The sequence below is a fragment of the Procambarus clarkii genome, chromosome 1 (genome assembly GCF_040958095.1).
Source record: "Procambarus clarkii isolate CNS0578487 chromosome 1, FALCON_Pclarkii_2.0, whole genome shotgun sequence".
Taxonomy (NCBI): Eukaryota; Metazoa; Arthropoda; class Malacostraca; order Decapoda; family Cambaridae; genus Procambarus; species Procambarus clarkii.
The window spans coordinates 50572763-50583613 of NC_091150.1; the positions used below are offsets into that span (position 1 = coordinate 50572763).

The window sequence follows — 10851 nt, forward strand, 5'->3', positions numbered from 1 at the left end:
AAGCTGGCGCTGGGCATCGCCAACGGTGAACACCTCATAGCGTGAGGCCATGATGGCTACTGTGGTCACAACACTCTTTATGCCAGAGACAACGACAGAGATTCCTTGGGTGGGACTCGATCTTCAGATTCAAGAACACGAGGCGGTTGCTCAATCAACTGTACTACGACGCCTAGGGACCTGTAACTCGACCGGAACGCCGAGGAGCGGCGTGAGGGACCGAGGACAACGACGACCGTCTGAGGGCAGGATATGTTAAAGGTAGATCATTATTCCCTCCCACTTTCCCTTGGTATTAGGCAAGATAGGCCTAGGTGTATATACATAGGTTGTTACTAGAGTGTCTATTGATTATTAGGAGAGGATTAGGCTGCAGGCCAGCTTGCATATGTTATCTACTGCCTGGTGAAGACAGCCAGCGGGAAGAGTGGCCGAGGCGAGAGGACTGTGTGTCTATGGGAAGTGAGGGGGGCTCCTGTGAGGAGGGGGGCCGGGACCCCTTTAAATCTGCTCAACTGACGCGAGTTGTCGGAGGTCACCAGAGAAGGGCTGATGTCTACTATTACTATTATTATTATATTATATGTCATTATGTGCATACTTCACTCATGTTTATGTAGTTTTCTCTTCAGTAAATTCTATCAACTTTTATTATTGCTTTTATGTGTCTTCTCCATCTCACTGAGCATTGTGAATAAGTGATATTAGACTGCACCACACTAGGACTGGCATTATATAAAAAAACAGACCCTTGGCTGGCAACACGGTAGGACATTTGAAATAAAAGCGTGGCTGGGACGCATAGAAGGACGCAGGACCCAGCTGGCGACCAGGACACAAAGGTGAGAACTGAGGTAACGGTCGGGGGTCCGGCAAAACTTTGCACGTGTGGGTAGGCAGGCCAGGTGTGGGTGTTGTACATTGCAGGATCGAGCTCGAGCAGTGTGCGCTGGGCCGTGTGCTACTGTATCCTGCTGAAACGAAGCGGAGTAGAGAAGGAAAGCTTGTTCGAACTGCTTCCATTACCACATCCCTTTTTACCTGGTTGAAAGCATTTTTAATGTCTAATTTAATTAATAACATTTTCTGGGAGGTAATTAATATAGGCTCGTGCTGCATGAGCTGCTGCTTCACAGCCATGGGGGATACCAAAACCTAGTTGACGGGGGTCGAAGCATCGTTGCAGCTTCAGTGCAGATGTTTCTAACTTCTGATGGCAGGAGCTCTGCTGGCAACAAGGCGCCGAAGTGTGTTACCCACGACAATGGGTCTGACTCCACCATCCTTCTTCTTAAGGGCACACAGGGATGCTCCGTTCATAACAAAGTAATACAAATAAATTAATATAAAGTATAATAACATACTTTTGTTTATAATATTGATGTAATAATTATAAATTCAAAAATATTAATATGAAAAGTAATAAGGATATTAAGGTCAATAACAGCAAATCTATTTTTGGGCCAAAGTGACCAAATCCCCCAACTATAATATTCACATCCTGAAACTACACGAAGAATGGCATCATTACCAGGTTTAATGGCACCATTACCTAGTTTACTGACAATGAATCAAACATAACAGACCCTTAAATAATATAAAGAACGTCTTTCTCCGCCTACATAATGTTCACGGCTGTAACATGTACTAAAAGCAACACGCTTTTATTTTTTGTAATGTATTATTTAATTTGAAATTCAACAAAAGAGTTATTGTTCATAGAAAGTTTTAACACGATAAGCTAAAATATCACCCTCATTCTACCCCAGCAAACACAAATCACTATTTTGCTGTAAAACCGTTTTATTAACGATTTGTTAACGTGGGGAGTTTGGTGGGTAAGAGCATTTAGGCCAATCACAGCGGGCCCCGCAATCTCCCGACCGGCACCTTAAACTCGGAAATGGCTTTCTGATCAGCACCTGAGAACAGATAAGGAGACAATTTGTCGTTGGAACGCCAGTCAGAGGCGTGTGAATGATCCATTAAGGGTGTTATTGTTGCTACCCAGCGTGAGTGATTAGGTCATGTCACCCACGCTTCTCACGAGGGCAGGAGCTCTGCTTCTCACGAGGGCAGGAGCTCTGCTTCTCACGAGGGCAGGAGCTCTGCTTCTCACGAGGGCCGGAGCTCTGCTTCTCACGAGGGCAGGAGCTCTGCTTCTCGCGAGGGCAGGAGCTCTGCTTCTCACGAGGGCAGGAGCTCTGCTTCTCACGAGGGCAGGAGCTCTGCTTCTCACGAGGGCAGGAGCTCTGCTTCTCACGAGGGCAGGAGCTCTGCTTCTCACGAGGGCAGGAGCTCTGCTTCTCACGAGGGCAGGAGCTCTGCTTCTCACGAGGGCCGGAGCTCTGCTTCTCACGAGGGCAGGAGCTCTGCTTCTCACGAGGGCAGGAGCTCTGCTTCTCACGAGGGCAGGAGCTCTGCTTCTCACGAGGGCAGGAGCTCTGCTTCTCACGAGGGCAGGAGCTCTGCTTCTCACGAGGGCAGGAGCTCTGCTTCTCACGAGGGCAGGAGCTCTGCTTCTCACGAGGGCAGGAGCTCTGCTTCTCACGAGGACAGGAGCTCTGCTTCTCACGAGGGCAGGAGCTCTGCTTCTCACGAGGGCAGGAGCTCTGCTTCTCACGAGGGCAGGAGCTCTGCTTCTCACGAGGGCAGGAGCTCTGCTTCTCACGAGGGCAGGAGCTCTGCTTCTCACGAGGGCAGGAGCTCTGCTTCTCACGAGGGCAGGAGCTCTGCTTCTCACGAGGGCAGGAGCTCTGCTTCTCACGAGGGCAGGAGCTCTGCTTCTCACGAGGGCAGGAGCTCTGCTTCTCACGAGGGCAGGAGCTCTGCTTCTCACGAGGGCCGGAGCTCTGCTTCTCACGAGGGCAGGAGCTCTGCTTCTCACGAGGGCCGGAGCTCTGCTTCTCACGAGGACAGGAGCTCTGCTTCTCACGAGGACAGGAGCTCTGCTTCTCACGAGGACAGGAGCTCTGCTTCTCACGAGGGCAGGAGCTCTGCTTCTCACGAGGGCAGGAGCTCTGCTTCTCACGAGGACAGGAGCTCTGCTTCTCACGAGGGCAGGAGCTCTGCTTCTCACGAGGGCAGGAGCTCTGCTTCTCACGAGAGCAGGAGCTCTGCTTCTCACGAGGGCCGGAGCTCTGCTTCTCACGAGGACAGGAGCTCTGCTTCTCACGAGGACAGGAGCTCTGCTTCTCACGAGGGCAGGAGCTCTGCTTCTCACGAGGACAGGAGCTCTGCTTCTCACGAGGGCAGGAGCTCTGCTTCTCACGAGGGCAGGAGCTCTGCTTCTCACGAGGGCAGGAGCTCTGCTTCTCACGAGGGCAGGAGCTCTGCCTCTCACGAGGACAGGAGCTCTGCTTCTCACGAGGGCAGGAGCTCTGCTTCTCACGAGGACAGGAGCTCTGCTTCTCACGAGGGCAGGAGCTCTGCTTCTCACGAGGGCAGGAGCTCTGCTTCTCACGAGGGCAGGAGCTCTGCTTCTCACGAGGGCAGGAGCTCTGCTTCTCACGAGGGCAGGAGCTCTGCTTCTCACGAGGGCAGGAGCTCTGCTTCTCACGAGGGCAGGAGCTCTGCTTCTCACGAGGGCCGGAGCTCTGCTTCTCACGAGGGCAGGAGCTCTGCTTCTCACGAGGGCAGGAGCTCTGCTTCTCACGAGGGCAGGAGCTCTGCTTCTCACGAGGGCAGGAGCTCTGCTTCTCACGAGGGCAGGAGCTCTGCTTCTCACGAGGGCAGGAGCTCTGCTTCTCACGAGGGCAGGAGCTCTGCTTCTCACGAGGGCAGGAGCTCTGCTTCTCACGAGGACAGGAGCTCTGCTTCTCACGAGGGCAGGAGCCCTGCTTCTCACGAGGGCAGGAGCTCTGCTTCTCACGAGGGCAGGAGCTCTGCTTCTCACGAGGGCAGGAGCTCTGCTTCTCACGAGGGCAGGAGCTCTGCTTCTCACGAGGGCAGGAGCTCTGCTTCTCACGAGGGCAGGAGCTCTGCTTCTCACGAGGGCAGGAGCTCTGCTTCTCACGAGGGCAGGAGCTCTGCTTCTCACGAGGGCAGGAGCTCTGCTTCTCACGAGGGCAGGAGCTCTGCTTCTCACGAGGGCAGGAGCTCTGCTTCTCACGAGGGCAGGAGCTCTGCTTCTCACGAGGGCAGGAGCTCTGCTTCTCACGAGGGCCGGAGCTCTGCTTCTCACGAGGGCAGGAGCTCTGCTTCTCACGAGGGCAGGAGCTCTGCTTCTCACGAGGGCAGGAGCTCTGCTTCTCACGAGGGCAGGAGCTCTGCTTCTCACGAGGGCAGGAGCTCTGCTTCTCACGAGGGCAGGAGCTCTGCTTCTCACGAGGGCAGGAGCTCTGCTTCTCACGAGGGCAGGAGCTCTGCTTCTCACGAGGGCAGGAGCTCTGCTTCTCACGAGGGCAGGAGCTCTGCTTCTCACGAGGGCAGGAGCTCTGCTTCTCACGAGGGCAGGAGCTCTGCTTCTCACGAGGGCAGGAGCTCTGCTTCTCACGAGGGCAGGAGCTCTGCTTCTCACGAGGGCAGGAGCTCTGCTTCTCACGAGGGCAGGAGCTCTGCTTCTCACGAGGGCAGGAGCTCTGCTTCTCACGAGGGCAGGAGCTCTGCTTCTCACGAGGGCAGGAGCTCTGCTTCTCACGAGGGCAGGAGCTCTGCTTCTCACGAGGGCAGGAGCTCTGCTTCTCACGAGGGCAGGAGCTCTGCTTCTCACGAGGGCAGGAGCTCTGCTTCTCACGAGGGCAGGAGCTCTGCTTCTCACGAGGACAGGAGCTCTGCTTCTCACGAGGGCAGGAGCTCTGCTTCTCACGAGGGCAGGAGCTCTGCTTCTCACGAGGGCAGGAGCTCTGCTTCTCACGAGGGCAGGAGCTCTGCTTCTCACGAGGGCTTCACGAGGGCCGGAGCTCTGCTTCTCACGAGGGCAGGAGCTCTGCTTCTCACGAGGGCAGGGAGCTCTGCTTCTCACGAGGGCAGGAGCTCTGCTTCTCACGAGGGCCGGAGCTCTGCTTCTCACGAGGGCAGGAGCTCTGCTTCTCACGAGGGCAGGAGCTCTGCTTCTCACGAGGGCCGGAGCTCTGCTTCTCACGAGGGCAGGAGCTCTGCCTTCTCACGAGGGCAGGGAGCTTCCTGCTTCTCACGAGGGGCAGGAGCTCTGCTTCTCACGAGGGCAGGAGCTCTGCTTCTCCACGAAGGGGCAGGAGCTCTGCTTCTCACGATGGGCAGGAGCTCTGCTTCTCACAGGGCTGAGCTCTGCCTTCTCACGAGGGCAGGAGCTCTGCTTCTCACGAGGGCAGGAGCTCTGCTTTCTCACGAGGACAGGAGCTCTGCTTCTCACGAGGGCAGGAGTCTCTGCTTTCTCACGAGGGCAGGAGCTCTGCTTCTCACGAGGGCAGGAGCTCTGCTTCTCACGAGGGCAGGAGCTCTGCTTCTCACGAGGGCAGGAGCTCTGCTTCTCACGAGGGCAGGAGCTCTGCTTCTCACGAGGGCAGGAGCTCTGCTTCTCACGAGGGCAGGAGCTCTGCTTCTCACGAGGGCAGGAGCTCTGCTTCTCACGAGGGCAGGAGCTCTGCTTCTCACGAGGGCAGGAGGCACATTCTGCTTCTCACGAGGAGGAGCTCTGCTTCTCACGAGAGGCAGGAGCTCTGCTTCTCACGAGGGCCGGAGCTCTGCTTCTCACGAGGACAGGAGCTCTGCTTCTCACGAGGACAGGAGCTCTGCTTCTCACGAGGGCAGGAGCTCTGCTTCTCACGAGGACAGGAGCTCTGCTTCTCACGAGGGCAGGAGCTCTGCTTCTCACGAGGGCAGGAGCTCTGCTTCTCACGAGGGCAGGAGCTCTGCTTCTCACGAGGGCAGGAGCTCTGCCTCTCACGAGGACAGGAGCTCTGCTTCTCACGAGGGCAGGAGCTCTGCTTCTCACGAGGACAGGAGCTCTGCTTCTCACGAGGGCAGGAGCTCTGCCTCTCACGAGGGCAGGAGCTCTGCTTCTCACGAGGGCAGGAACTCTGCTTCACGTTATTGTGACTCATCTTCCATATACCCAAATACTCTAACCATTCCAACAAACGTGACCTGACATAACCCTACCCTCATTTTTCTCTTTATCTTTTTTTTTCTCCCCTTATTCTTATATTCCCACTCTTCCATCACCCCATTATTACACTCATTCGATCCGTAACATTCTCCTTGTTCTTACCTTTTGCTTTGCTCTTACCTTCTTCTAGGAATTACCTCAATTCCCTTCCCTTTCCTCTTACCTGCTCCTCACCTAACTCTTGCCCGTGCCTCCCTCGTGGGTGGGTGTTTGTCTGTAAACACGCAAAATACGTCCATACTTATACTCGCCTTTGGGTGAGCTGATATGGTACAAAACTTTTGGGTGAGATGATTAATATTTACACACATGATAAAACACGAACCAATGGGTATAAAAACATAAGAATGGAAGTAACTGCAGAAGGCCTATTGGCCCATGATGGTTCCTCTTGATGCTTCTATATTGGTCCGGAGTCTTGAAGTGGGTAGAATATAGTTGTGCATTAATTGGCTGTTGATTGCTGGTGTTGACTTTTTGATGTGTAGTGCCTCGCAGATGTCGAGTCACCTGCTATAGCTGTATCTATCGATGATTTCTGTGTTGTTTGTTAAGATTTCTCTGGTGATGGTCTGGTTGTGAGAAGAGATTATGTTTCTTGCTGGAGCCCTGTTGTTTATGCATTGTTAATCGCCTGGAAATATAATGCCCGGAAATATGCCTGGAAATCGTTTAAGAGGAATCTAAACAAACAACACAGAAATCGTCGATAGATACAGCGATAGCACCTAATTTAGCACCTACTCCTACCTAATTTACTAATTGAAGTAATAAATATAAAACGGCGAACAAATCAAACAAAAAACTTGAGTTACGCAAAATGGCTCTTGCTGTTGGGCTTGACTAATCTCTAGGATATAATTACACACATTACCCTCTAACAGGTCCTGAATCAAGAAGAGCCTTAGCGAGGTTTCAATTCAGTTTCCCCGTGAGGGAGCGGGGCCGGGTGTAATGTTGTGTCAATAAGGGCTGCGAAGTATTTACAGTACACTGCTGCTGCTGCGCTCCACAACAGGGAGGAGAAAATTGGGTTGCGAGCATGTTATCAGTGATATATTTCCTGGAAAATGGGAGAAAGTCGCGGGATAGCGGAGATATATGAAGGAATATTGGTTTTAGAGCCAGCAGGATAATGGAAGGAATTTCTATATCATTGGTGTGATGAATTGTTTACTCTCTGATGTTTTTGGTTATGATATGTGTGCGTGTGTTTGTATGTATTCACCTAGTTATTCTCACCTAGTTGTTTTATGCATGGGTTGAGCTTCGGTTCTTTGGTCCCTCCCTCTCAACTGTCAATCAACTGGTGTACAGATTCTGGAGCCATTTGGGCTCTATCAATTCTACATTTGACCAAAGCCGTGTGTCCCTGTATGCATGTGTGTGTGTGTGTGTGTGTATTCACCTAGTTGTTTTTGCGGGGGTTGAGCTCTGCTCTTTCGGCCCGCCTCTCAACAGTCAATCAATCAACTGTAACAAACTTCTAACTAGGGGCAGCAAAGCGGAGAGCGACTGCTATACAGAGCTCCTGCGGATCAAGACGTGTGCCTGTCGCCGACATAGGGACTGCCAAAAGAAAGTCCCCTGCATGGGGAGCCTGCACAGCTGTGAGACGTGCTCGATCACTGGGGGTTGTTGTTGCCTCCAGCAAAGCTGTGGTTTCTTTGTCTACAATGGGGGTGTCCCAGCTGGATTGTTCCTTAGCTTTCGGCATGGTTGGTCTGAGAGCTGGGACTGCCATGGAACCCTATTTTGTGTCGCATTCCGTGTAGTGTGGGTCCTGTATCCCTGCAAAGTCACACAGGTTGTCAGGTAGAATTTCCTTAACCAGGTCATCTGATGCTGAGGAGGAAGACATGAAGGCTGGGACTTCCAGCCTTTATATATATATATATATATATATATATATATATATATATATATATATATATATATATATATATATATATATATATATATATATATATACATATATATATATATATATATATATATATATATATATATATATATATATATATATATATATATATATATATATATATTAGTATATTTTGGTAGCAGTCTTTCCTGTAGACATATATTATTAAATATGACCGAAAAAATAAGATTAATAATTCTAACACGAATTTTCTCAATCTTTCGTACATTTCTTTTCACTGTTGGAGGTAATTCAAAAATCAATTCTCCAAAATTCATTTTTATTTCTAGTCTGACGCGACACTTGAGCACGTTTCGTAAAACTTATTACATTTTCAAAGACTTTAGTTAACACATACACAACTGAATAGAACTTACACATCTCCGATTTTGTTTATATCTACATTTGAGTGAGGTGGATGGGGTGAGGTGGTATTTAATAAGGTATTAATTTCATCAACACAAGCCAGAACATGAAACAATGGGTATTGAATAGAAGTGATTGTAGAAAGCCTATTGGTCCATATTTCTTGATGCTTCTATATTGGAGCGGAGTCTTGAGGTGGGTAGAATATAGTTGTGCATTAATTGGCTGTTGATTGCTGGTGTTGACTTCTTGATGTGTAATGCCTCGCAAACGTCCAGCCGCCTGCTATCGCTGTATCTATCGATGATTTCTGTGTTGTTTACTAGGATTTCTCTGGCGATGGTTTGGTTGTGGGAAGAGATTATATGTTAATTAATGGAGCCCTGTTGCTTTTGCATCGTTAAACGCCTAGAAAGAGATGTTGTTGTCTTGCCTATATACTGTTTTTTTTGGAGCTTACAGTCCCCAAGAGGGCATTTGAAGGCATAGACGACGTTAGTCTCTTTTAAAGCGTTCTGTTTTGTGTCTGGAGAGTTTCTCATGAGTAGGCTGGCCGTTTTTCTGGTTTTATAGTTAATCGTCAGTTGTATCCTCTGATTTTTGTCTGTAGGGATAACGTTTCTATTAACAATATCTTTCATGACCCTTTCCTCCGTTTTATGAGCTGTGGAAAAGAAGTTCCTGTAAAATAGTCTAATAGGGGGTATAGGTGTTGTGTTGGTTGTCTCTACAGAAGTTGCATGGCGTTTCACTTTCCTTCTTATGATGTCTTCGACGAAACCATTGGAGAAGCCGTTGTTGACTAGGACCTGCCTTACCCTACAGAGTTCTTCGTCGACTTGCTTCCATTCTGAGCTGAGGCTGAGAGCACGGTGGACATATGCGTTAACAACACTCCTCTTGTACCTATCTGGGCAGTCGCTTTTGGCATTTAGGCACATTCCTATGTTCGTTTCCATAGTGTAGACTGCAGTGTGGAAACCTCCGCTCTTTTCCATGACTGTTACATCTAGAAAGGGCAGCTTCCCACCCTTTTCCATCTCGTAAGTGAAATGCAGCACGGAACTCCGCTCAAATGCCTCCTTCAACTCCTGCAGATGTCTGACATCAGGTACCTGTGTAAAAATGTCGTCAACATACCTGCAGTATATGGCCGGTTTCATGTTCATGTCGACTAAGACTTTTTGCTCGATGGTATCCATGTAGAAGTTTGCAAACAGGACACCTAGGGGAGAACCCATGGCGACACCATCTACTTGCTTATACATGTGCCCATCCGGGCTCAAGAAGGGTGCCTCTTTAGTACAAGCTTGGAGTAGTTTCTTTAGGATATTTTCTGGTATGTCAAGAGGAGTACAGGCTGGATCACGATACACTCTGTCGGCTATCATCCCGATTGTCTCGTCCACTGGTACGTTAGTGAACAGCGATTCTACGTCCAACGAGGCTCTTATCCCTGTGGCCCGTGTGCCCCGCAGTAAGTCAACAAATTCCTTTGGAGACTTCAGGCTGAAGGCGCAAGGAACATAAGGAGTCAGCAGGCCGTTGAGTCGCTTCGCCAGTCTGTACGTGGGTGTGGGTATCTGGCACATGATTGGCCGAAGTGGGTTTCCAGGCTTGTGTGTTTTGACATTTCCATACGCATACCTCCAACAGTGAAAAGAAATGTACGAAAGATTGAGAAAATTCGTGTTAGAATTATTAATCTTACTTTTTCGGTCATATTTAATAATATATATATATATATATATATATATATATATATATATATATATATATATATATATATATATATATATATATATATATATATATATATATATATATATATATTAGTATATTTTGGTAGCAGTCTTTCCTGTAGACATATATTATTAAATATGACCGAAAAAGTAAGATTAATAATTCTAACACGAATTTTCTCAATCTTTCGTACATTACGCTTCACTGTTGGAGGTAAATCAAAAATCAATTCTCCAAAATTCATTTTTATTTCTAGTCTGACGCGACACGGGCGCGTTTCGTAAAACTTATTACATTTTCAAAGACTTTTAGTTCACAAATACACAACTGAATAGAACTTACGTATCTCCGATTTTATATCTACATTTGAGTGAGGTGGGAGGGGTGATGTGGCATTAACACAAGACAGAACAAAAGGGGATATTAATAGGGTAATAAAAGTATCAACACAAGACAGAACACAAACAATGGGTATTGAATAGAAGTGTTTGTAGAAAGCCTATTGGTCCATATTTCTTGATGCTTCTATATTGGAGCGGAGTCTTGAGGTGGGTAGAATATAGCTGTGCAATAATTGGCTGTTGATTGCTGGTGTTGACTTCTTGATGTGTAGTGCCTCGCAAACGTCAAGCCGCCTGCTATCGCTGTATCTATCGATGATTTCTGTGTTGTTTACTAGGATTTCTCTGGCGATGGTTTGGTTGTGGGAAGAGATTATATGTTCCTTAAT

The 10851-nt window shown here is 48.9% G+C and overlaps 1 protein-coding gene across 1 annotated transcript; it reads right to left on the reverse strand.

The window, feature by feature from the left end:
• Positions 1-2030: 2030 nt before the first annotated feature.
• Positions 2031-6023, reverse strand: LOC138363409 (serine/arginine repetitive matrix protein 1-like). Its single transcript, XM_069322460.1, has 2 exons — positions 5626-6023; positions 2031-4884 (listed from the first exon to the last, which is right to left on the reverse strand). The coding sequence occupies exons 1-2, from the start codon at positions 6021-6023 to the stop codon at positions 2031-2033; spliced, it is 3252 nt and encodes a 1083-aa protein (XP_069178561.1).
• Positions 6024-10851: the final 4828 nt, after the last annotated feature.

Bases quoted from the DNA above. Each gene is read 5' to 3' on its own strand.
- LOC138363409 (XM_069322460.1), bottom strand. From the start codon at position 6,023: ATGAGTCACAATAACGTGAAGCAGAGTTCCTGCCCTCGTGAGAAGCAG. The intron at 4,885-5,625 runs GTGAGAAGCAGA...GCCCTCGTGAAG, and splicing joins AAGCAGAGCTCCTGCCTCTC to CCCTCGTGAGAAGCAGAGCT.